The sequence below is a fragment of the Hypanus sabinus genome, chromosome 7 (genome assembly GCF_030144855.1).
Source record: "Hypanus sabinus isolate sHypSab1 chromosome 7, sHypSab1.hap1, whole genome shotgun sequence".
Lineage (NCBI taxonomy): Eukaryota > Metazoa > Chordata > Chondrichthyes > Myliobatiformes > Dasyatidae > Hypanus > Hypanus sabinus.
In genome coordinates this window covers 142450560-142473922 of record NC_082712.1, presented here as the reverse complement: position 1 = coordinate 142473922, position 23363 = coordinate 142450560, and the positions used below count along the sequence as shown (strand labels likewise).

General features: G+C 38.7%; 1 protein-coding gene across 35 annotated transcripts in view; it reads left to right on the top strand.

Moving 5' to 3' along the window:
- The window catches only part of stk33 (serine/threonine kinase 33), a 204260-nt gene that overhangs the window by 96543 nt on the left and 84354 nt on the right, over positions 1-23363 (top strand). For all 35 annotated transcript variants that reach the window (XM_059975837.1, XM_059975806.1, XM_059975816.1 and 32 more), the window contains 2 exons: positions 5834-5921; positions 21427-21502. In XM_059975837.1, the coding sequence (XP_059831820.1) occupies positions 5834-5921; positions 21427-21502 (164 nt within the window). The remainder of the gene's footprint in view (positions 1-5833; positions 5922-21426; positions 21503-23363) is intronic.

Sequence of the window (23363 nt, the reverse complement as noted above, 5' to 3'; positions counted from 1 at the left end):
TTCACACAGTCGCTTAGGAGAGACTTTCCTTGAGGTACTAAATTCTCTTTCCTGGCGTTACTACTGATCCCAGCTGAAGTATACCTTGCTCAAAGGATTTACGATGAAGGAAATAAAACAGCTTAAAGGCACTGACCTTTCCTTGGCGAAACTCTGCGTCCAACTCTTTCTGCTTTCAGAAATGCAGGAGTTATCATGGACGCAGGTTTCTAACTCCTTGTGCAAAAATTAAATAAGGTCAAACCTGCTTTACAGCCGACAACACCAACTTTCCTTGATTCTTCCAGCTTCCTGAACTTCGATAAATTTTCACTCTCTGACTGGACTGAACTGTCAGTATTGTAGCAAAACTGCCGGCAATAACCTTCGAGACTTAAGGCAGAAAGTAAAACTCCACTTTAAAATAAAACTGCATAATAACATTGAATATGCAGCAGAACGAAGTCACTGGAGAATTCATCCACGAACTGCCCCGTGTCACAGGGAGGGGTTCTCCTTTTATACCCTGTTGAAAAAAACTATCACATGACCTCTCACTGGCAGGAAAATTACGTCACTCCACCATCACAAGCCCATTACATCATGCCCAGCAGAGCTTCAATTACACCATGGTCATGTGACAGACCATGGGTACGTAACACAGGAAAGATTCTAGCATGAACAAAGCAGTGGTTGATGGACAAGAAGCAAAGAGTGGGAATAAAGGGAGTCTTTTCTGGTTGGCTGCCAGTGACTAGTGGGTCTGTGTTGGGACTGATTCTTTATACATTATATGTCAATGATGTGGATGATAGAATTGGTGGCTTTGTTGCAAAGTTTGCAGATAATGTGAAGATAAATTGAGGAGCAAGTAGTTTTGATGAAGAGGCTAGAGAAGGACTTGGTCAGATTAGGGGAATGGGCAAAGAATTGGCAGATGGAATACAGTGTCAGGAAGATGTTTCCTACAGTGGAGATATCTAGGACCAAAGGCCAGCTGCAGAATACAAGGCTTTCCCTTTAAAGATGAGGAGAAATTTCTTTGAGCAGAGTGTGAAGAAACTGGAATTTATTGTCACAGATGGCTATAAAGACCAAGTCATTGGGTCTATTTAAAGTGGAGATTGATAGGTTTTTGATTAATAAGGACGTCCAAGGTTATGGGGAGTTGTCAGGAGAATGGGGTTGAGAAAGATATTAAATCAGACATGATGGAATGGTGGAGCAGAATTGATGAGCCGAGTAGCCTAGTTTTGCTCTTCTATCTTGTATTATCTCATGGTCTTACAGAATCATAACCCAGAAGTGTAGTTTTTAATGTAGTAAATGAGCCTCAAACATTACCTTTACTCAGTCATGAATTAATAGCCAAATTACAATTAAGATTTGTTGTTAAAACCAAAAATAACTCTACACTATACCTGGTTAGAGTAAATAAGCAGGCCACAAATGTGATAAATCGAATAAATGGTGTCTCAATTTTGGAGTCTGGAGGCTGGACTGCTGGTTGATCTAAGGCTACAGGAACCTCTGTTGAACCTCTGTGTACATGACTGCTGTATAATCCATTTGATTAACAGAAATCCGTAAGGTATATTTTATTTATTTAAAAATATGGCATGGTACCAGGCCTTTCCGGCCCAACAGGCCCAGTCCACCCAATTACATACGAGTGATCAATTAAATCTACCAACCTACACATCTTTGTAATGTGCGATGATACTAGAGCACCTGGAGGAAATCCATATGGTCAAAGGGAGAACGCACAGATTCCTTACAGACTGATGTGAAATTGAACGCAGGTCGCTGGCATTGTATTAGTGTTACACTAACTGCTATCCCACCATGTCACACTGTGGTCACGTCCTTATTTCTTGTATGGGTGCGGACCTCAGAACCTACCTTAATCTAAATATTAAACACAAATGAGAAACATTACCAAGGGGTTTTAGATTAATCTGAGAGAAAAGGCACATTGAAGAAAATGTTTAACAATTAACTTTGCAACCTGCTTTAGCTTCTTTTAAAGTGTATCAGTTATGACCCAGAGACCCTGAGCAAAGTTTTACACTATATCCCTTCCCTCAGCCTAGTTATTTTCCCCTACTATAACCGTATAACAATTACAGCACAGAATCAGGCATCTCAGCCCTTCTAGTCTGTGCTGAACGTTTACTCTCACCTAGTCCCACCTACCTGCACTCAGTCTATAACCCTCCTTTCCTTTCCTGTCCATATACCTATCCAATTTTTTTTTAAATGACAAAATTGAACCTGCCTCTACCACTTCTACTGGAAGCTTGTTCCACACAGCTAACACTGTCTGAGTAAAGAAGTTCCCCCTTGTGTTACCCCTAAACTTTTGCCCCCTAACTCTCAACTCATGTCCTCTTGTTTGAATCTCCCCTACTCTCAATGGAAAAAGCCTATTCACATCAACTCTATCTATACCCCTCATAATTCTAAATACCTCTATCAAGTCCCCCCCTCAATCTTCTACGTTCCAAAGAATAAAGACCTAACTTGTTCAGCCTTTCCCTGTAACTTAGGTGCTGAAACTCAGGTAACATTCTAGTAAATCTTCTCTGTACTCTTTCTATTTTGTTGATATCTTTCCTATAATTCGGTGACAAGAACTGTACACAATACTCCAAATTCGGCCTTACCAATGCCTTGTACAATTTTAACATTACATCCCAACTCCTATACTCAATGCTCTGATTTATTAAGGCCAGCATACAAAAGCTTTCTTCACCACCCTATCCACATGAGATTCCACCTTCAGGGAACTATTATTCCTATATCACTCTGTTCTACTGCATTCCTCAATGCCCTACCATTTACCATGTATGTCCTATTTTGATTAGACCTACCAAAATGTAGCACCTCACACTTAACAGCATTAAACTCCACCTGCCATCTTTCTAACTGGCCTAAATCTCTCCGGAAGCTTTGAAAACCTAGTTCATTATCCACAACGCCACCTGTCTTAGTATCATCTGCATATTTACTAATCCAATTTACCACCCCATCTTCCAGATCATTAATGTATATGACAAACAACATTGGACCCAGTACAGATCCCTGAGGCCCACCACTAGTCTCCGGCCTCCAACCTGACGAACAGTTATCCACCACTACTCTCTGGCATCTCCCATCCAGCCAGTGTCGAATCCATTTTACTACTTCAATATTAATACCTAACAATTGAACCTTCCTAACTAACCTTCTGTGTGAAACCTTGTCAAAAGCCTTTCTGAAGTCCATGTAGACAACATCCACTGCTTTACCCTTGTTAATTTTCCTAGTAACCTCTTCAAAAAATTCAGTAAGATTTGTCAAACACGATCTTCCACGCACAAATCCATATTGTTTGTTCCTAATCAGACCCTGTCTATCCAGATAATAATATATACCACCTCTAAGAATACTTTCCATTAATTTACCCACCACTGACGTCAAACCTACATAATTGCTAGGTTTGCTCTTAGAACCCTTCTTAAACAATGGAACCACATGAGCAATACACCAATCCTCTGGCACCATCCCCGTTTCTAATGACATTTGAAATATTTCTGTCAGAGCCCCTGCTATTTCTACACTAGAACGATTTCCTTCTTCATCCCAGTGGTATTATCCTTGCATTAAAGACTAAATCAGAAATCCTGTTCTTTCTGGGTATTTCACCATTCAGGATTTGAGGTGGGAGGAAAATAAAAGTTTGGGAGTTACATTGTTATTGTTGAACAGTAGCATGCAAGATCTGTTTCATTATCTGGTCATCCTAACCCTGAAATTATTAGTTTGCTGCTTCAAGATTATTCTGTGTTTTTCTGCAGTCTATGTTCACATCATAAGACTATATTCAATTTCTTTGAAAATTGTCTTAAATTACACAACCTGGCCTCCAATATATTATGCAGACAAAGCCTTGCAAAGTTGTTTGAGCATTTTGTGTAGTTATAGTACAGGAAAGAACTGCCAGTAATAAGTAAAGAAATCATGTAGAATACAAATATCTGAGAAACTTTGACATGAACTTTGCCTGTTTGCTTTTGTTCTCATCACATGAAACTTCAGGATTTCTCTGCATTTATAGTTAGTGGCCTTAATGAATCACCCATTTCAAAAAACAAGCTCTCCAGTTCCCTTAAAACTTTTTTTATATATTCACTCAAACTCTATTAGATACCTTTAAGAAAAGTCTATGTGAATAATCATTAGAGTGCATAAAAATGTTGGCAAGAGTTCAAGGAGCATTTAAAAACTAATCACCTATCTAAATGTGTTTTTTTTAAACATTGTTAAATTTTTTTTAAAGCTTCTGAAGCTGTTCCATTTCTTGCACCTGTTTGAGGTTGGGCATAAAATATGTAATAACATAATGTTGGGCAATAGGCCTAAGTTTCTGCTTCCTTCCTAAATTTAATGCTAAATACAGGCAGTCCCTGGGTTACAAACGAATTCCATTCCTGAGTCTGTCTTTAAGTTGGATTTGTACATAAGTCGGAACAAGTACATCCGGTATTATTTAGCATCACTTAGTCAAACGTTTGTCTTAGTATATAGTATATATTTTACCTTTCTATGCATATAAAACTCTTAAGAAACGTATGTATTCCAATACTTAAACCACTGTGTTGCTTAGTAATAACTCTAGCTTTTATCGGGGCAGGGCCTTTCACATGCTCCATTATTCTCACTTTATCCTTTATCCTATAAAATTGTTCCGATCATTGACTGACTGTAGCCTAACGCTTTTCCAATGACCGATGGCATTTCACTTCTTTCCAAATGCTTTATTATTTCCACTTTATTTTCAATCATGCTTGCTTCCCGTCAAAGGAACAGAAACACTGCGGGTGGCGGGTCTTGAGCTCCACTGGCTCCCGAGCTCCACTGGGTCCTAGGGACCACCACACTTAATTCCCCGGGTCCTAAAGTCCACCGCACTGAGACAGGTTAAGTGGGACAAGTAGGGGCTGTGCTGGGTTTGGGTGTTTCATCCTCCACAATATTCTGCATGGGAATTTAAACTGGAGGTGGCAGTGTTTTCTTTTTACGAGGTCAGATTGAAAGATTGACATCAACCTGGTGCGCTCAGGAGTGCTCTGTCACTGGATTGAACTCGGGAACCTCTGTTCTCGAGCTTGGCACTGGTCCCATCGTGCTACCAGCCGACCGGAAAAGGGGGGTGGGGGGTCAGGGTCAGTGTGAATCTTACTAAGAAAACTTTAAGCCAAATACAAAGTTATGCACTCAACACAGTGTCAATGGCAACGACTTAAAACATCGGACAGCATTGCGATCTGACTTAAAATGGTGGACGATGTTCTTCTTCCTCGGTTCGTAAGTGCGAGTTATTCGTAAATCAGACGTTCGTACCTCGGGGACTACCTGTACAGCATTGGAATGCAGCCCCTTGATTTGTGACAAATTATAGACAATAACTTTGTATTTCTGTGTAAGTTGCTACCAGTTCTGGGGGCTTATAATGGCAAAAAGAGGTAGCAGTATACACATCATAAATTGTTGAGATATTTGCATTCTATATGACATTTTGACTGCAACTTAATTGTCAGTGACTATACAGTGCTAAATGCTTAGATTAATTATACCTTTAAGCACTAGGTAATCATAGAAATGGTCTTTGTTTAGTCAGGATGCATGGCAAAGCATAAACTTCCAGGTAAGTGCCCACTGTTGAATGCACCATTTAAAAATTGAATTGTGGATCTGACGTGTTAATGTGATGGAGAAATAATGTGGAAAATAAATTGTCAGCAAAATCAATGGATATGACATTTATGCCTTTTTTGACTCTATTCTAAAATGGTGATTTTTTTTGAACCAGGTGACTGATTTTGGACTTTCTGTGCAAAAAGGGGGTGTTGGCAGTGACAAAATGTTGCAGGCAACCTGTGGAACACCTATGTACATGGGTAAGAAATGTGCTGTCGTTTACATTTCAACTTGCATTTTCTGCACAGAATTTTTCAATTCACCTAATAATAATGATTATTCATTAATAGCTCTAAAATATTTGGGTGTCCTTCTACATAATATCATTATCCTAATTTATTTGCTGTGCATAGAAAAATATTTATTGTAGTAATTATCAACATTAATTTCTTTTAAAAAAAATCTGTTTGCCAAAGTGTTCAACTACCTATTTACTGGCTGAAATAAATTTTATTGTAAAGCCAGATTTGTTTTTAATAATCTACTTATGCTAATAAGCACTGAAGTTGAATGCACCAGTTATCGAATGATCGCAATTTTTTTCCTTTTGGTCAGAGTCATTGTATAAAATACATATGTTACCTGGATGTTTTACAACAGGGAACATTAAGTAAATATTTGATATTGAAGAAGACTAGAAGTATTGGGGAGAAATGTTGAGCAGTAGAATTAGTTTTGAAGTTGTCTACCAAAAGCTGATATAAAATACCAGCCTACTCTGTTGTATTGGAGTTGTTGTCTTCAAAGCCCTAATCTCAAAATTATTGGTATCTACGGGTACCCTCACTATAGGGAGATTGTAGTGTATCATCCTACTCTTCAAAGACTAGCTTACTTCACACTCTAGTCTCCACAGTGAGTTCTGGCTGCCAGCACCCTCTATTTGAGTGGTGGGTTCCCCTTCCCTACCAAGGAGGTGATGCTTTCAGCAAATGAAGTACGAGGGGCAATTGATAAGTCTGTGGCCTTAGGTAGAAGGAATAAGCTTTAGAAAACCTAGCACATTTATTTTTCCTGCATTTACACATTTGTCCAGCATATGGATCCCTTCTTTGTAGAAGTTGGCATCTTGGACCTCCGGAAGTGGTCCACAGCAGGGGTGATTGCTAAGTTTGTGGCCATTTTCACTCAGAGTTGAACTGCCATGTGCATGTAGTGAGAGCTGTATAACTCATCTCCTTCCACCTTAGGCCACGAACTTATCAATCACCCCTGCTGTGGACCACCTGGAGGTCGAAGACGCTGTTGATACATGCACATGAAGTTCACCTCTGAGTGATAATGCAGAAAGTTTGAAGTTAATAACTCATCTCCTTCTACCTTTGGCCACAAACTTATCAATCACCCCTGCTGTGGACCACTTCTACGAAGAAGGGATCCGTATGCTCCACGACTGCTGGACTAAGTGTGTACATGTGTTTCATCTATGTTGAAAAATAAATGTGTTAGGTTTTCTAAGGTTTTCCAAGGTCACGAACTTATCAATCATCCTTTGTAGTTTAAACTCAGTTTATTTTATTTTTAATGATACACATTTAAATTTAAAATAATAGTTCTTAACACACATTTAATACTCAAAGGATTTGTGATTTATAAAACATTTCCAAATTTAAAAATATTTATAAACTACGAAGGATTTCCAAGTAAAGGTACAAATATTATGAACTAGACGAATATATAAGTTGCAGCCAAGTGAGTTGTCTGTCGCAGAAACAGAAGGTTGAGGAATGAGTTCTAGTTCTTCTTTCTGTCACTCTTTTTCAGTCATTGTCCTTGTCATTCCTAACAATCTCAATTCTTCCCAAAATTTATGCTGTTTTGCTACTAGTTGACATTATTGGCATGTGAAGATTTTCTTTGCCGGGACAAAGTAATTCACATTAATGGTCTAAAAGTTGCTTGGGACAGAGGTGCTAGACACCCAAAATCCATGCTGTGCTGGCTGACTGACTCTCTAAGTACATAGCTATTCCAGCTATTGATTGATTAAACTATTCCTGTAACTGTGTTTAATGTGCTAAGTGACAAAATCTGTCTTGTTTGCAAGCTTCCTTGAACTTAGTCACAATGGTGCAAATAACTTAGCCTGTGTTGTCTGGTTTGATGCAGGCCAGTAAACATAACTACTTTGTCTTACATTGATTAAAGATGGGCCCACAATATCTCACTGTTTACAACCAGAAGCTGAGCAAGGAATATTGTTTAGAAGTTTAACTTGTCACAAATAATTGATCCTTTGGAAAGGTCATGCTGCTGTGCTAGAGAGCTGAGGTTAGCAATAAGCCTTTTGGGCCTTTGAAATTGAACATCCATCACTACACTGTCAATATTATTGGTTCACATATATCTGAAATATTAATGTTATTATTGATACTCGCACTATGAAATTAGTTTGATGTATAATTGTGCTTATTTGCACAATCTTACAGTAGCACTATTATAAAAGTAATCTATACCCATATCTTTTTAAAAAATTGTGATAACCCTGTTAGAAGATGGACAGTTCACTTTAAAATAGATTACTGAGAAGTCTCCCTCTTTCTGAAATTTATATGATAAAAGAAGTGACATTTCCATGTTATGATTTAAGTATTTTTAGGATTACCAATTAATGTTACAGAATGTGGTACCATATTAGTAAATGTTATATAAATTTGAGCAAGGATTTTTGCAAGCATCAGATGGCATACACTTGTAACCTGATTTCAACTCTTGACATGTACCTTTATATGTGGTGGTTCCTTTATAATAATTGAGCAAATGAAGAATAGTTTTTAAATAGTAAGTAATTAATGCAAGTGTAGGTTCTGTTTTTGAGATACCAGAAAATAACTGGTAAATGATAGAGAAATAATTTTATTTTATAATGGCCATTTATTGGTAAACAAAGAAATATATAAATTATTCTTAAAAACATGCTGTAACAAAGCAATATTTACCAAATCTTATATTTAGATAATCATTTTAAGTTGTTAATCTTTTTTTAAAAACAATATTTTTGTCATATTTCTCTGTGTAGTCTTTGGTCTTGCAAAGGCACTAGATGGTGCTATCCTTGCTACTCTGCAATATAAATAAAGGGATTAGTAACTGACTTAACAAATAAAAGAGATAACTGCCTGAAAATCTAATTACTTGGTTCTATGTTTCAGTAACATGATTGAAAAGGCCATTTCATGTCACTCTGGAAATTTGATCTGCACTTCTGGTATAAGTAACCCTTGTACCCCTAACAGAATCATCACATTAGGAGCCATGCCGAATACTTTCATTCTCAGTAAATTGATCTTTCAGAGCATTTGGAGTTTGTTATCCCAGAGTAACCATCATTGAGTGCTTCTGAGATAACTTGCTCTTCCTTGGGTAATGTCTGACTGGAATTTCTGTTTGACAAGTTCTTTTACCTGCCTTACATTCTTCTTTCTCGGTCCACTTCACTACTCCTTCCAGCTAGTACCTACTCTCACATCATCCAAGTCACTGTCTTACATCTATCATGACAGGACAGTCGTATTTCTCAATTTGAATCTTCACCCACCCCCCACCCCAAGAACCATTCCCAATGATCACTGAAGATCTATGGTAGCTATCATCTACAATATGACTACCTCCCACAAGCCCCACAACTCACTGAAACATTCATTGTTGGGCCCAGAGTTTTTTTTCTCCTCAATCATACTTCAGTGGGATGAAGGATGTTTGAGGAAACTTTTTCAAACAGAGGATGTATGTATATGGGAACAGCTGCAGATGTAAGCTATAGATTTAAAAGACATTTGGACATAGATTGAAAAAGGTTTGTAGTGATATGGGTCAAACACGGAAATGAAATTGAATCAGATTGATATCTTGATCGGCACAGAAAAATAGAATTGAAGGACTGTGTTCCTGGTATATAATTCTGAAGTTTACAATGTAGTGTTAATGGCTGAACTTGTCAAGGTCCCATTGCTGTGCTTTTTTATGCACTCGTATAGCTACAATAGAATTGCCAGACAGATATGTTTTGACTGAATAAAGGATATTTTTCCAGTAGATTATTTTTTTTTAAATCTGTTCACTGATTTGCACCTATCCATGCACAGCAAAAAATAGGGTAGCGCAAGTGATTAAGTTTTGGAGATATACCAAGTTTCTTTGCTCATATATCTATAGTTTATTAAAATAATGTACATAGAAGTATGTAGTTTTTTATTAATCATACAATTAATGCCTCTACCTGGGAAAGTTATTGGAAGGTATTCTAAGGAAACAGATATGAGTATTTGGATAGATGTGGACAGATTAAGGATAGTCAACATAGCTTTGTGCATGGTAGGTTGTATCTAACCGATCTTATGAAGTTTTTTGAGGAAGTTACCAGGAAAGTGGATGAAGGCAAGGCAGTGGACGTTGTCTCCATGGACTTCAGCAAGACATTTGACAAAGTCCTGCATGTGAGGTTGATCAAGGAGATTCAGTCGCTTGTCATTCAAGATGAGATAGTAAATTGAATTAGACGTTAACTTTGGGATTAGACATTGGCTTTGAGGGAGAAGCCAGAGAGTAGTAGCAGATGGTTGCCTCTCTGACTTGGAGGGCTGTGATTAATGTAGTGCCACAATGATTGATGCTGGGTCCGTTGTTGTTTGTCATCTATATCAATGCTCTGCATGATAACATGGTTAACTGGATCAGCAAATTTGCAGATGACACCATGTTTGGGGCTTCACTGGACACCGAGGAGGACTATCATGGCTTGCAGCAGGATCTGGAACAGTTGGAAAAATTGTCTGAAAAATGACAGATGGAATTTAAGGGAGGTGTTGTACTTTGGTAGGATCAACCAGGGTACGTCTTGCATGGTGAATGGTAGAACACTGAGAAGAACGGTAGACCAAAGGGATCTGGGAATATAGGTCCCTAATTCATTTAAAGTGGCATTACAGGTTGATAGGGTCATAAAGAATTTTTTGGCACGTTGGCCTTCATAAATCAAAGTATTGAGCACAGAAGATGGGATATTATGTTGAAGTTGTGCAAGACGTTGGTGAGGCCTAATCTGGAGTATTGTGTGCAGTTTTGGTTGCCTGCATATAGGAAAGATTTAAATAAGGGTGAAAGAGTACAGAGAAAATTTGAAAGGATATTGTTGGGTCTGGAGGACCTGAATTATATGGAAAGACTTGAATAGGTTAGTACTTTATTCCTTGGAACATAGAAGACAGAGGAAATTTGAGAGAGGTATACAACTTTTTCCACTGATTTTGGGTGGGACTACAATTAAAGGTCATGGGTTAAGGGTGAAATGTGAAAAGTTTTAAGGGGAACATGAGGGGAAACCTCTTCACTCATAGAGGGTCGTGAGAGAGTGGAATGAACTGCCAGCACAAGTGGTACATGTAATCTTGATTTCAACATTTAAGAGAAGTTTGGATACTTACATGGATGCCAGGGATATGGAGGGCTATAGTCCTGGTGCAGGTTGATGGCAGTTGGAGGTTTAAATAGTTCAGCATGGACTAGATGGGCCAAAGGGCCTATTTCTGTGCTGTACTTTTCTATAATTTTCAATTAATTCACATGGAAGCAAAAACCATAATATTTTGCCATTCACAGCTTGCCAAACTAGTAATCGCATACACTTGCACCATTTAACTTTCAGGCCTGAAGGTACTATGAGAAACTAGCAGCAGAATAGGCCACCAAGCCTTTAAAATTGTCCAGCCATGCTTTTTCTGCCTAATTTCATCCCTATTGCCATTAATTCCAACAACAAGGGATGAGTAATTGTGCAACTTTGTGATGCCTGCCTGTGTGGCTAGGCACAACTCAAGCAACATCTATAAATTTGCCGATGATGCAGCTGTTGTTGGCAGAATATCAGATGGTGAGACATACAGGAGTGAAATAGATTGGATGGTTGAGTGGTGTCACAACAACAACCTTGCACTTAACACCAGTAAGACCCAGGAATTGATTGTGGATTTCAGGAAGGAGAAATTGAAGAAACAAACACCAGTCCTCATCGAGGGATCAGCAGTGGAAAGGGTGAGTAGTTTCACATTCCTGGGTGTCAATATCCCTGAAGATTTACCCTGGGCCCAACTTTTTGATGCAATTACAAAGAAGGCATGTCAGCAGCTAAGTTTCATTAGGGGTGTAAAGAGATTTGGTATGTCACCAAAAACTCTAGCAAATTTCTGCAGATGTACAGTGGAGAGCATTCTAACTGGTTCTGTCACCATTTGCAATGGAGGTGCCATTGTGTTGTATCAAGAAAAGCTGCTCTGTCATGGGCACTATCATCCCCAGCATCAAGGACACCGTCAGAAGGTAATACCTCAAAAAGGTGACATTCATCATCCAGGACGTGCCATCTTCTTAGTATTCCCATAAGAGAGGAGGTACAGGAGCCTGAAGAAAGACATTCAACATTTTAGCAACAGCTTCTTCCTCTCTACCACCAGATTTTTGAATGAAAAATGAACCAACTCATGAATACTACCTCATTTTTCTCCCTTTTTGTACTATTAATTTAATTTAATTTTTAATATGTAATTAATGTGATTTATAGTTCTTTCATGTATTGCAGTTGTACTGTTGCCACTAAAAAACTAATTTCACAACATATGTCAATGATTTTAAACCTGATTCTGGTTCATGGCTGGATGGATTTTGTTCATTATTGAGTGTCTATATGATGCAAAATGTCTGTATGTTGGGACTTAGGATAGCTAGGTAGGAATGCTAATTGCTTAAGATTATTGCTAGTGGCACGATGGGTGTCTGGATGTGGAGTATTGTGTGGAAAGTAATGCAGTTGCTAGTAGGTGGGCTTAGATATATCTTAACCTGACATGACCTTGAGTGTGAGGTCATTAAAGTTCTCCTGGCACAAGGGCCAGGTCCTTGGAGCATCTCTCCCGAAGTTGATTGTATTTCTACCTCCTCCCACTGCCTCTTTATTTTGGTCCAAGAAGTCTTCTTGAACCCAACATGCTGAATTTTTCTGTCCATCTCTGCTCTTTGCTCAGTACAGCAAGGTCATTGTCATACAACTGGATGCCCTTTGCTAGTTTTGTGTTGGCACTTAAAAAAAATTCCCCAAACTGCATAATGCCTTCAAACAGAAGCTAGAGTAAATGTTTATCAATGTTTGAGTAGACATAATTTGAATTAGTGCGAATTATTTCTTGCTAATAGATCAGTGAATTGCCTGTAATTGCTGTATATGTGGATTTGCAAGGAGGATGTGGAGAAGGATGGAAGGGTCCATGTTCTGTTTCATCTCTAGCAACTGTGCAATTAGAATTGGCTTATTATTGTCATGTTTACTGATGTACAGTGAAAAGCTTGTCTTGTATGCTGCTCAGACAGATTATTTCTGATTTCTGGACTGTTCCTTCTGACATACAGAACAGCACACATCAAGTTCTGCTAGATGGTCATCGACTCAGTGAAAGGCAGCCTTTGATCTGCCTGGAACTTGTTGCTTTTCCAGTGTAGTGAGATGCCTGTAAAGGAATGCTGCAGATTGGCAGAGTCCAGGCTGCAGGGTACATTGTAAGTGATGCACCGAAACTTGGTACACCCAGTGTGAAGTTTGTGTGGGGGAATAAAAAGACCATCTAGGCTCCTTCTGCTACCACACATGGAGGGGGAGAGTCTTTGATTGGAAAGCCTCTCAAACAACGTAAAGGGCATGTACTGAAGGGGCCACATGAGTGATATGGTACTATGTTTTTTTTAAAAGACACTTGCAGTACTGAATTTAAAGACCATGAATGTAAAAAAATGCACCTTTTTTCTTCTGCATATTTTTATTATTAAATTTTATTTTTAAGTAAAAAAAAGCATGGGCGAAAAATCATAATTTGTTCTGTCTGGGAGGATGGTAAAGATGTAAGTTATTATTATGTACTTGAATATACATTTGAAAAACTTTGACCTTTAGGCACATACCTTGGGATTACCCAGCGGCTATACTTTATTAGGAGTTTGAAGAAATTTGGCATGTCAACAAATACACTCAAAAGCTTCTATAGTTGTACGGTGGAGAGCATTCTGACAGGCTACATTACTGTCTGGTGTGGAGGGGCGACTGCACAGGACCGAAAGAAGCTGCGGAAGGTTGTAAATCTAGTCAGCTTCATCTTGGGCACAAATCTAAAAGTACACAGGACATCTTTAGGGAGTGATGTCTCTGAAAGGCAGCGTCCATTATTGAGGACCTCCAGCACCCAGGGCATGCCCTTTTCTCACTGTTACCATCAGGTAGGAGGTACAGAAGCCTGAAGGCACACACTTAGTGATTCACAAACAGCTTCTTCCCCTCTGCCATCCGATTCCTAAATGGACATTGAAGCTTTGGACACTACCTCACTTTTTTTAATGTACAGTATTTCTGTTTTTGAACATTTTTAAAAATCTGTTCAATATACATAATTGATTTACTTGTTTATTTATTATTATGTTTTTTCTCTCTCTGCTAGATTATGCATTGCATTGAATCGCTGCTGTTAACAAATTTCATATCACATGCCGGTGATAATAAACCTGATTCTGATTCTGATTAAGATTGACAGCACAGACAATGATGATGATGGCTGGTTCTTTACTTGCAAAGATCAGGAGGGAAGAAGAGTCCTCAGGAGTGATGGCATGATTGTTGGTGACTGTAGAGGACAATTCTTGGATCTGCAGACTCTGGAACAGTAGGAACACGGGAATAGCTGGATGCAGGTGCTTAGGTAGTAGGATTCTTGCTGCTTCTCCTCTTCTCTTCAGCATTCGCTCTTCTGGATTCTTCAAAATTCTTGGCTGATCCATGAGATCAGCGTTTTCCAGAGGGCTCTGTCACAGGCCACCTGCTGCCGCTCGTTGACCTCGATATTTGCCTGAGAGAACTGCTGCTTAAGTTTGTCTTTGTACCTCTTGCACGGGGCACCACGATCTCTCTTGCCCTGAGAGAGTTCTCTGTAGAGAACTGCTTTCGGTAACCTGAAGTCGTCTGTGCGAGACATATGGCCTGACCAGTGGAGCTGCTTGAGCAGCAAAGTGGCTTCAATGCTGGGAAGTTGAGCCTTCTCCAGGATCTTGTTGTTGGAGACACTGTCCCACCAGCTGATACCCATGATGGAGCGGAGGCAATGCTGATGGAGGTTCTCGAGCAACTGGATTTGCTTGCAGTACAAGACCCAGGTGCCGTATAGCAGTGTTGTGATGACAGCAGCCCTGTGCACCTGGATTTTTGTGCATGGACTTAGCTGGTGGTTCTTCCACACATGCTTCTGGAGGCACCAGAAGGCACTGCTGGCTCTGCCGAGTCAGTTGTCAACTTTCCTTATTACCATAGCATCATTGGAGATGACCCTGCCCTAGTAGGTGAACTGCTCAACCGTGGTGAGAGGGTGCTTATCAAAGGTGATTCGAGGTGGGTTGTAAGTGCCACGAGGGTGTTTATGATGGAGGATCATTATTTACTTCAGACTGACCATTAACCTGAAAGCTCTTGCAGCTTTGGCGAGTTGAGTGACTGCAGCCTGTAGTGTGTCCTCAGTGTGTGTGAGAAGAACGCCATCATTCACATATCGTAGCTTGAAAATAAGATCTTGCATGGTTTTTGTGGGGCGAGAAGGTGGCAGAGGTTGAAGATATTTCTGTCAGTGTGGAACTGAATGTAGATGCTCTCCGAGGTCAGCACAGGCACAATCAGCTAAATGGCTTAAACTTTCTGTGAGTTGATAATCATTTTGAGTGTTTGAGATTTTGCATATGAAATCTAGTGCAAATGTGCTGGAGCAACAAACGGAGAATCCTAAAAGTATTGTTTTAGAATCAGAGAGCTTAAAGAACAGAAACAGGTCCTTTGGCTCTCTGACAGTCAAGTACCCATTTACACTAATTCTTTCTCTTTACCATTAACTGTTCTGTTCACCCTTCCCTCAGATTCAATCGCAAGCTGTAATATTTGGAGAAATTTACAATGACAACTAATTTACTAACTTAGACATCTTTGATATTGAGAAGGAAATTGAAATACCAAGAGGAAATCCACACAACATCAAGGTGAACATGCGAGTTACACACAGGCAGCATCAGTGAGCTAGTAGCAACACCACCATGAATGCAATTGTATAAATTCAAATTATTATTCCAAATGAATGCTTCATGTCCTAAAATTCTGTAGAGGAATGCCAAAAATTCATCAGAATCTGATGTACATATCTTGGATTTTTTTAACTGCATATAGCCTAGCATAAATTATTGAGTCACCCAAAAAAACTAGAGCACAAAGTCTGTCCTTAACGGGATATGGAGAAAATGTCAATAGTATTAGGCGAAGTCACATTAGACAAGCCTACTAAAGTTTTTTAGAATGTAACTAGTGGAATAGATGAGGGAAGACCAATGGATGTGGTGTGTTTGGATTTTCAAAAGGCCTGGATAAAATCCCATGGAAGAGGTTTGTGCACAAAATTAAAATACATGGCATTGGTAATAATATTATTGAAGATGAGAAAAAATTGGTTGACATTCTGAAAACAATAGGAATAAATGGCAGTGGGTGGTTTTTGGGCACTGAAAATGTGATAAATAAATTGAATATGTGTAAAGTTTGTAGACTGGAAACTGGGTAGGATTGTGGGTTTCAATGAGGATTTGAGGAGGCCATGGCAATTTAGTATAATTGAGTGTGTGGGTAAAAGTGGCGGATACAGTATTCAATAATCTGGGGTTATAGGAGAAACAGAAAGCTAGGGTATTATTTGAGTGGGAATTGGGTAATATTGATGTACATAGAGACCTGAGGGTCTTTCTCCATCAGTCACTGCAAGCAAACATGAATGCAGCAAGCAGTTATGGTTGATTGTATAGTAAATTCATTGTAAGAGGTTTTAAGTACAGGTACAAGGTTAACTTGCTGCAATAATGTAGAGTTCAGGTGTCCCTATGCCTGGAGTGTTGTGTGTGAATTTGACCCTGAGAAAGGATATACTTTTATAGAATGCAGCAAAGGTTTTTCGTACTGTTTCCTGCAATGGTAGGACTGACATATGAAGAGAGATTAGATTGATCACATTTATTCTCAGTGGAGTTTAAAAAAATGAAAGGAGATCCTGTTGAAATAAACAAAATTCTTGCAAGTTTAGACAGGATATGTCCCCTGGGTGGGGGTGCATCTGGAAAGAAGAAGTGGAAGTTTCTTGGATTAAGACATTTAGGACTAAGAAGAAGCAAAATTTCGCCTCTGTGGTTAGTAAAATTCTGGAGTTATCTACAGCATATGATTATAGGGACCAAGTTGGTGAATGTGTTTAAGAAGGTGATGGATAGATTTCTAGATACACGAGGCATCAAGATACTGATTGTGGGGAAGAGAGCAGGAATATGGTATTGAGAAAAAGATCTGCCATGATCCCACTAAATGGCAAGGTAAGCTTGAAGGACCAAATCAAAGGTTAATTTATTATCAAAGTATGTATGCAGTATACAGCTTTGAGATTTGTCTTCTTCAGATAGCTGTGAAACAAAAAGAAAAGATGGAAGTAGTTTAAAGAAAAGTATTGAACACCAATACTCCCCCCAGCACAAAAAAAAACTTATGAATTGTGCCAAATTTAAATCCTGCAGCGGCAGCAGGGGCATCAACCTCTCACCGCACAAAAAACCTCCACCCCCACCAATGTAGAGAAACAAATTGCACAAACTGCAAGAACAAACACTACCACCCCTACACAAAAAAAAATTCAAAGCAAATTGCCCAGACGGCAACAAGAAAGAACGGGCTAAAACACAGAATATGAAAGACATAAAACCGAATAGAGTTCAGTAAAATCCATAAATCACAGAATTTCGGTAATATTCTCTGACAGCTGCAAGGAAGAGGGAGACCACTTTAATGTAGAGACAGAGCAGTGAGGGAGATAGGTCATCACCCGCAGGCACTTTATCTGGCAGCAACGAGCAATAGGAAATCACACAGACACAATTGGCGCTGAATTCTCACTCGCCTTCTGCATTCGCCTCGATGTTTCAATCTTCCTCGATGCTTTAATCAGCAATTTAGAGTCGACAATGGACTTGGACCCTGTCTCTAAGCTTCTCCATGAGGCTGACTGTGCTCCTTCTCAGACAGCAGAGTGCTAGATCACTCAATTGATATCCAGACTGTTCATTGCAAACTCTTAACAGTTCCAGAAACACATTTAAGATAAAAAGATGATGATCATGAAATGAAATAAACAGTTTTGTGGATTATCTGGAAGATGTCACCTGAGGAATCATTGTTTGCTGGTGGCATCTTGTTCGAAAGCAAATGATCTATTCCTGCTTTCTATGTCTCCACTTTATCCTTATTTGTTACCTTAAGCATCATTCATTTCAATATTTATTGAATTTTTAGGAAACTGTAAGCACATGTATTTGGATATGGTGTTGTAATTATAGCTGGAATATTTAAATCAAAGTGTCTTACAGCATATGAATAAAGCTTTATCTGTTTTGCCTAAGTCAGGGGTTCCCAACTTTTTTTTATGCCATGGACCCCTACCATCAGCTAAGGGGTCTACGAACCCCAGGTTGGGAACTCCGGAGCTAAATGTTAACTTAGCCTATGGCTCTTATTTTGGGTGATTCATTTGGATTTGAAAGATGTTGTAAGATCCTTTGAATGGTAAACTCAGTAGGTATTCCGTTTGGCAATCTACTTTTTACCACAGCTGTAAAAAGAGAGATTTTAATCATTTAATTTGTTGTTTGTTTCGAGAATTTTGTTGTTTGCAAAATGCTGCTACATTTCTATAAATAATGAATGGATTTTTTGTGACCATTTTCAGCTATACAATGATGTAGTAAGGAACCATATCCAGCCAAGACTTTTGGCATTCAGTGATTTGCATTTTTGTACTAATTTTCTAATATTTATCCTATTTAATTAATTAAGTAAAACTGATGATTATGGAGAGTTGTCTTCTCAAGATAATTATTAGACAATTTCCCCTGGGCCTGGAGCCCATTATCACCAGACTAATGTCTTCTGATTGCTACAGATCTCATCACACCAGTATTCTTCCCCTCAACAGCTTCCAACTTGAGTTCTCCAACTCGGCACTGCCTCTCATCCAAGATGCTCAAATAGAACTCTCTGGGTGGGAAGATTGTTTCTGCCTTTTCTTGCCACTAAACTCATCTCTACATATCTTGACTCTTTCATATCTCCTTTTTTCTAGTCCCTTCCCACTTGCTTCCAGGAGAATGCTGCTATCCTCTACCAAGTTCCCTGGTCCCAACAACTCCATTTATCATGGACACCCAGTCTCTTTATACCTGTATTTCTCCATCAGGAATTTCATAACCATTCGCTTCTTTCTGGAAAGAAAACTCATCCAGTACTCCTTCACTAACACTCTCCATCTTCCTGGTAGAACTTATCCTCACCCTCAACAAATTCACTTTTTAATTTTTTCTAACTGTAGGAATCAATGGTGTAGCAGTGGCCACCTCTATGGGCCCCAGTTACACCATCTTATTGACTCTGTGGAATAGTACTTGTTCCAAACAATTGTGATCACCCTTCTCTATCTCCTCCTTTGTTATATCAGTGACTGTATTGTGCTGCTTCTAGTACTCGTGGAATTTTTCAAATTTCTTGCCAACTTTCACCCTGTATTCAAATTCACCTGGGCTACTTCTGATACTTTTTGTTACATGGATGTCTCTGTCACCATCTTGGGCAATAAATTATCCACCGATATCTTCTATAAATCTACCTCACACTTCCTCCCACACTATCTCATTTAAAGATACCACCTCCTGCTCTCTGTTTCTCTTTCTTATTTGCATCTGTTCTCCTTAAGATGAGCCAATCTTCAGGAAATGTAGCTTCCCCTCTGCTGTAGTTGGAGTCCTCACGTTTCCTCCATTTCTCACACTTCTGTTCTCTTGCAATCCCCAAACCCCCTGATAAACACAGATAACTTTTTCCCTGTTCCTTATCTGTTACAGAGTCCAAAGGTAAAAAACAAGTACAAAGCCTGTAACACATCACCATGATTCACTGGTGCCATCTTGACACTAGCCTCCCCTTCTAATATGTTGTCTTTTACCATTTCCCCAAGCTCCAATGAGATTCACGACCAGCCACATCTTCCCGTCCCCAAGCTCTTCCCTTCTGCTTTCTGCAGGAACAGTTCCCTCTATGACTTTGATGAATTCCCCTCCAACCTTAGGAATGAAATGCTTGTTACTACACCTCTTCCCTCACCATCCTCCAGGAAACTGAATGGCTGCTCCAGAAGTGGCAGAGATTCACATTCACTTCCTCCTCCCTGGTCTACTTTGTGCTTGCAGTGTGGTCACCTCTACATTAGCAAGATCAAGTATGGACTAGGCAACTATATTTAGAGCACCTGTACTCTCTCCAGGTGTCATCTTGCTTTCCAGATGTATATCATTTCTATTTCCTTTCTACTCCGTCACCAAACTGTCTTGTTCTCAGCCATCTGTACTGCTATAATGAGATTAAATGCAAACTAGTAGGCTACATCCTGATAATATGAATATTGAATTTTCTAATTTTGGGTAACACTCACCCCTTATGTTCCTCTTCCACTCACATCAGTTCACCCATGTTAACTCTCCCTTTGTTTCCCTTATTCCATTCCTCCACCACTTACCTCCTCATCATCCTCCATTATGTGGAATCAACACCTTACCCTACCTGGTTCCTTCTGCTCACCACACACTTGTCTATCTACTTGGGTTTCTTCTTTCTTTGCTTCACCTTTTCTATCCTTTTCCTGACCTGTTTTGATCTGGTCATCATCCCTCTCTTATCTGGTTCCACCTGTCACTTATCAGTCTGTCTGACCTCTGCCTCTCTCCATATGTACTGGCGCACTTCCCTCTGCACTCTTGGTCCTGATGCAAAATCTCAGCCCCAAACATTGACCTCCACATTTGCTGCCTGAGTCACTGAGTTTTTCCAACATTTTATTGGTTTTTGTTTTAGATTCCAGTATCTGCAGTCTCTAATGTATCCAACCATTAGATGTTCATGCTCTGAGGTTTTGGAATTCTTGTGACAAAACTCTGTATAAAAAAAAATTCTAATTAATTGTTCATGAAATTTCACGATGAGAATAAGAAATTACTGAATAATAATGTTATTATAAAACAATTATTATTTTATATTATACATCATTATAAAAATTATGTACTGTGTTTAAATAGAATTATTAATAATGCATTATTTAATAAAATTGACTTGGAAAGCAAAATTTGGAAAAGGTTAATTACACAAGGTGAGCTTAGTTCTGACAATTGTAAAGCTTTACATGTATGATACAAAAAACTGATTTAATAATATTTCTCCATAATTACTTAGAGAGAGAATGGAAAATGTTAGCTTGATTAGCACAGCCTCTATGGTTGATTACGCTTGTCCCAGTTATCCAAAACAAAAGGCAAATTCTGCTTTATCAGTACTTCACCTTAGTTTCCTTGTTTTGTTCCTTACTTAGTTGTTATCAGTCTATCTTGAATTATGCCTTCCAGTGTACTTGTCTAAATAGTCAAAAAGTTGGAAGACTATATGGGAGAGGAGGGTTAAGTTGTTCTTTGAGCAGGTTAAAAGGTCAGCATGATGTTGTGGGCTGAATGGCCTGTCTGCTGTACTGTTCTATATTCTGATTAATCATTTTATTTTATTTTCATTTTCAGCTCCAGAAGTTCTTAGTGCCCATCAGTATACCCAACAATGTGACACATGGAGCATAGGAGTCATTATGTATACTTTGTAAGTAAATTCTGGGGAAAATTAATGTTAATTTTATGTGGGATGTGTATGCGCTTGTGTGATTTACGTAACATAAATAACAATCCTGATACTTCCTGATTAATTGGAAAGCTCATTAGCAATTCACAATTGCTAGAATTATTTTGAAAAAGGTAATTATGTTGTACTAAATAGTCATGAAATCTGTATATGATAGATCTATTTGTCTCCTAGAGGAAGTTACTGACTTACCAAATTTGCATAGTTATTAACAATATAGAGTTAAACTGGGTGCTTTAAAGTATAATTAAAAGGTATAACAATTAGAACAAACAAGAACCTTAAATGTTAATTATTGATCCTTTTTTAAAAAAAACCCTGTTTTTATCTTGGCATTTTCTCTGACTCCTTTATTTAGATCCATGTCTGTGCAGCCTTTCAGTGTTTAAATAATCTATTTCTGTTGTTATTTTCTTACAACAATTTTCCTTTTTATTTCTTTGGAATTTTTAAACATATTCTAGCCATATTATATGAATGCTTTATTCCTTCATTCCTTTCCAGCATTTATCTGATTTAAATTTTACATTCTATTTTTTTTCAAGCAAATTTATTTATTTATTTATTTTTAAAATTTATTGAGATACAGCAGGGAATAGACCCTTCAAGCCCTTTGGTCATGCTGCCCAGCAATCCCCAATTTGACTCTAGCCTAATCGTGAGAGAATTTACAATGACCAATTAACCTACCAACTGGTATGTCTTTGGACTGTGGAAGAAAACCCACATGATCACAGAGAGAATGTGCAAACTCCTTATAGACAGCACCAGGAAATGACTCTGGGTTGCTGGTACTGTAAAGCATTTTGCTAACAGCAATGCTACCATCCCATATTTGTTATGCCAGTCTTCCCAATGCTCCGTAGTTTCAAATTTTATGCTACTCATTACTTCTGTCACATTATTATTCTTTGCTCAGTAATGGAGAGAGAAGAAAAACTATGTATAAAAGGTTCCATGGGTCCTGTTGGGTTTGCCATCTGGATTGAATGCACAGTGGATTCTGATTAATTGGGGCAGGCATTATTTGGGACAACTCTTAAAGACTAAAAACTAATTGAGAAAATAGATGTGATTTCCTTTGTTTATTTGGGACACTATGTCACTCAATAGGGGCAGGAAACTTTTTCCCCATAGTTTCTAACTAATATTATTTGCATGCACTTCTGTGGCCTTTAGACACTACACCATGTTTAGCACGATTTGTTTTTAAGTAGCATCAGTTGCTTGTGTTTGTATTCAAAAAACAGTGATTTTTGTCACTGATATTTGGTAATAAATAAGCAATAAGACAACAGTAACTGTTTTGCACACTGTGGTTTAAAGCATTCAGGCTTGGAATGACAGAAATGGCTGGGAGAGAAAGTGAAATGATTTCACTACTTCAACAAGTTAATCATCTTGAATGTTACAATGAAAATAAAGACTTGGAGGATTTAATCATCCAAAGCATTGTTTGGAGGCAATACGTTATCTGCATTAGGCATCTGTGCTGATTTTGTTCATTTACTGTCAATTGTTACGTCCGTAGCCCCCTCCTTTGTGAGAATCGCAAGATCACTGTTGGGTTGGGTCAAGGGGCCCAGGAAATGGGAGAAGAGACATGCAGACTGTCTCGTTTCCCCGGCGATGTAAAGCTACGGGACATTGCCATTGTCTTTTGGAGACCAATTTGTGGATTGAGATACTATGCTATGTGAATGCCCTCAGGCAAAGTGGGCTGGTTGAGGGAGAGAGTGCACACCCCCAACCTGCGAGTCTACGACCCTGCGAGTCAGGATAAAAGAGGGTCTGTAGGAACAGTCCCTCAGACGCACCAGAA